Genomic DNA, 4,445 nt, shown 5'->3' on the forward strand with positions numbered 1-4,445 from the left:
GTGGGATTAACGGTAGTAAGTACCTGTCTGGGGATGGGGAGACACCCCTTATCAACAAGGGTGCCTGAATGAAGCATATTTGTATACCTAACCCTTAACTGTACCACAATATCATAATAAAAAATATTGATTAAAAAAAAATATGCCCATTTACCATGCTGCACGGGGTCCCCAGGACTCTCAAGGCAAATCCTGGGACTCATAAAATTATCTTCACACTCTCTGGGAGGGACCAAAGACCAACTGGGGGAAAACAAAGAGATTACTCACCCTCTTATCCCATATCCGTACATCGCCGTCATGGCTGGTGGCAAGGTAGTTGGCATTTTTTTTATTCCATTTGACCTGGGAGGCACCCGCTGCAAAGAAAAATCATGGAAGAAAGCTTCTGCCCTCCGTGCTTTTGGAAGCAAGAGCGGAGTGCATCCAAGGGAGTCATATAATGAGTTCTGGTTGGATAAGCACAAAACCCTTCAAGTTTCCATGACTGCACCAACTCCACCATTAGAGATAAAATGAAGTCAAAAAATTAATGAATTAACACATGGGAACAGGATCATAGTTGCCTAATTGAGGAAATAATATCAAGAAAAAAATCTACAGGTTACTCTGAGCAGAATCAGCAGGAAAATGTCATTTATCACAGAGCAGTGGTTGAGCGCGGCACTACTGGCTGCTAATTGATTTGTCACACAACCTGACCCCTCCATATCCCCAATGACACCTGCTTGCACTTCTAATTGGAAGCGCCTCAGCTTTCACACCAGCTCATCACTTTTTTTTTTGGAGGGACAGTCTTGGAAAAACACAGTCTCAAGCTGAAGGTCGGTTGTAGACCAAGTCCCAGTGCTGACCAATTCTGTTCCAGGGTTTACATGCCCCCACCCTGATTCCATCTCCCCATCAGCAGTATCAGATGTGGCTACTTGCACCGCCCAGAGTAAGGGAAAGAAAGTGCCCTTGGCATTGTGTGAATCAGTCCTTTCCCCTCTCTGTCAATAGTGTCACTAATACATTAGTGTCAAAATAGCTGCTTAGGACAAAAGGCATAATGGGAGATGCCAGAAAGAGCTGAGACATATGGAAAACTGGGACATAGTGGCACTCCCAGCTGACTCTCTTTTTTTTTTGAGTCGGAGTCTCACTCTTGCCCAGACTGGAATGCAGTGGCATGTTCACGGCCACCACAGCCTCAACATGCTAGGCTCAAGCAATCCTTCCACCTTAGCCTTCCAAAAACCTGAAACTACTTGCATGCACCATTACACTTGGCTAATTTTTCTTGATTTATTGTAGAGACAAAGTCTCACCAAGTTGCCCGGGCTGGTTTCAAACCTTTGGGCTTAGGAAATTCTCTCTCGCCTCTACCTCCCAAAGTATTGGGATTACAAGCGTGAGCCACTGTGCCTGGCCCCCAGCTGACTCTTAAAAAATAAAACAAGTTAATCAAGAACCAAATCAGAACCAAACTAAAGGCTCTCCTTCCTGTCCTTGTTCACATCACACATGATATCACTGCTTTGTCACCTTTTCCCTTGACTGGGTGTTTATTACTGGGAACAGCAATACTAGATCCAGGGTTCTGAAGAACTACCTGATCTGAGAAGTTCAGAGAGTATGACAGAGTAAGGAGTCAGTCTAATAGGAAATAGGGTGGTAGGCCCAGAACCTGTACCTGCCCAAGGTTATGCTGTGTTGGTTTTGGTGAAGCTGTTTGTTTGTCCTTTTTTTCCTGAGTCACAGGGCAACTTAAGTCATCCAAGAACCAATGGTAGAGACCACTGAATATGAAGCAAGGCAGAGTATTGCTCAGGAGATGCAGTTTCTTTCCAAGAAAGGATAAGAGCTGGAGGAGAGAGTGAGTAATAAGAGCTTGTTCTACCTCCTTCTTGACAGAGTTACTTGCAGGGTCCAAGAGACTACACTTTTCTCGGGGGGATTGGGAGAAGGGGATAGATGCATCGGAACATGAGGCTCCAAAGGACTCTGGGAACCCTCTCATCCAATCTGCTTTACTAGGATTGTTACACCAGGGTCAAATGGAAGTCCCAGGCTATAAGAGCTCTCAGACACAGAGAACACTTTAGAGTCATACAAACATGGCTCCCTATCCCAGGGCATAAACGATATACTCACTGAGAGATGAGGAGCACAGACTCTGGTGAGCAGGCAGGACCATGGCTGCACCTCTCAGGGAATGTTACATCTTGCAGCTTACCAAGGTCCACGTGCTTCTCATTTGCCCCTTTTCTCCCATGGTAGCTCTGCCACCACTAAGAAACCACACTGGGCAACCATCCCGTTGTGGGAGCTTTTCTGTCTTCTTAATAAACGCCTGCTTTCTCATCCAAAAAAACAGAAACCACTCTTGAGGTGCCAAAAGGAAAGCAGTCTCCTGCTTCTATTCTTTGGAAGGACCCATAACAGAAAAGAAGGCACTAGGGCCGGGAGCGGTGGCTCACGTCTATAATTCCAGCACTTTGGGAGGCTGAGGATTGCCTGAGCCCAGGGACAGCCTGGACAACTTGGCAAGACTTTGTCTCTACAATAAATCAAAAAATTAGCTGGGCATGGTGGCACACACCTATAGTTCCAATACTTGGAAGGCTGAGATGGAAGGATTGTCTGAGCCCAGCAGGTTGAGGCTGTGGTGGCCATGAGCATGCCACTGCACTCCAGCCTGGGTGATAGTGAGACTCTGACTCAAAACAAAACAAAAAACCGTCCTAGAACAAATGGACCAGAAAAAAAGAACCATCTTCCTTTTTAGAGTTTCCCTAAAACCAATTTAGTCCAGAAACCTGTATATCTCGATAACAAAATCAGGGGAATGGGATTTAGGCATTTATAGGCCATTGGTATTTTTATTCAGTTGTTTGTCCTTAGCAGCCAGTCTGTCTCAGATCATAAGCACCTGGGAGCTGTGGGGGACAGATCAATGGATTCATTAAGCACTTAGCACAGAAGCACAGGTGTCTGATTCTATATCCATGCAACAAACATTTATATAATTTCTGCTTATATGCAGTTTCACTTCCCACAGTTTCTGTTACCCATGGTACAATAAGATATACTAAGAGAGAGACCACTTCACATAAACTTTACTGTAGTATATTGTTATAGTTGTTCTACTTTATTATTAGCTATTGTTGTTATTATTGTTGTTAGTCACTATGCATAATTTATGAATTAAACCTTATCATAGTCTATTTATAGGAAAAAGCATAGTATATACAGGGTTGAGCATTATCTGCAGTTTTAGAAATCCAGTAGAGGTCTTAGAAAGACAGGAAGGCTGGGTACAGTGGCTCATGCCCATAATCCCAACACTTCGAGAGGCTGAAGCAAGAGGATTGCCTGAGCCCAGGCCTGGGCAACATAGCAAGACCCCATCTCTACAAAAAAAAAAAAAAAAGTAGCTAGCGTGGTGGCACATGCCTGTAGTTCCAGCTACTCAGAAGGCTGAGGAGGAAGTATTACCTGAGCCCAGCAGGTCAGGCTGTGGTAGCCATGAGCATGCCACTGCACTCCAGCCTAGGTGACAGATTGAGACTCCAACTCAGGAAGGAAGGAAGGAAGGGAGGGAAGGGAGGGAAGGAAGGGAAGGAGGGAGGGAGGGAGGAAGGGAGACAGGTGGAACTGTATTAAGCATCTCCTTGGATCAGGCACAAATGCAGACACTAGTATATAGCACTAAATAAGACAGACATGGAGACATAGTCCCTAACCTCACAGATCATATAATCCAGCTACCTAATACTATCACAATGCTAAACTACTTTAAGTAACAAGGTATAGAGGTAGAGAGGAAAAATGAACCATTTTGGAGCAAACACCAAATGTGTATTCAAATGTATGAAGAAAAGATAAGGAATAAAAATTGGAGAGAATAGATGTTTTCACCAAGGATGCCAAAATACTGATGATAATGCTAACCCACTGTAAGTTATATCAGTTCTGGACCCACATTCTAGTTTCAGGAACATAAACATACCAATGTGGGAACATTCCCTAGTAGCTCCAATAGAGGAATGCAAAAATAGTTAACTCTAAGTATTCAGTGAAAACAGATCAATCAGAAAGTAATGTCAAAGATTCTTAGTTTGTCCATATTAAATGACACCATGGGGATATAATCAGTATAATCTAGATCATGGAGAAACCACAGGACAAACAACCCAGTTTCTTTAATTAAAAAAGTGTAGGAGCCGGGCTCGGTAGCTCAGCCTGTAATCCTGCGCCTTTGGGAGGCTGAGGTGAGTGGATTGCCTGAGCCCGCGGGTTTGAGACCCGCCTGGGCAGCGAGACCTCATCTCTACAATAAATCAAAAAAATCAGCCAGGTGTGGTAGCGCATGCCTGTAATTCCAGCTACTTGGAAGGCTGAGGCGGAAGGATCGCCGGAGCCCAGCAGGTCGAGGCTGTGGTGACCAGGAGTGGCCACTG

At 44.6% G+C, this 4,445-nt stretch overlaps 1 protein-coding gene across 1 annotated transcript in view; it reads right to left on the minus strand.

Moving 5' to 3' along the window:
* WDR59 (WD repeat domain 59) overlaps positions 1-4,445 on the minus strand; it is a 121,918-nt gene that overhangs the window by 75,208 nt on the left and 42,265 nt on the right. Inside the window, exon 7 of the mRNA XM_008067730.2 lies at positions 271-359. Within this exon, the coding sequence (XP_008065921.1) occupies positions 271-359 (89 nt within the window). The remainder of the gene's footprint in view (positions 1-270; positions 360-4,445) is intronic.

Source organism: Carlito syrichta, unplaced genomic scaffold, assembly GCF_000164805.1.
Source record: "Carlito syrichta isolate Samal-C Ts95f unplaced genomic scaffold, Tarsius_syrichta-2.0.1 Scaffold309739, whole genome shotgun sequence".
NCBI lineage: Eukaryota > Metazoa > Chordata > Mammalia > Primates > Tarsiidae > Carlito > Carlito syrichta.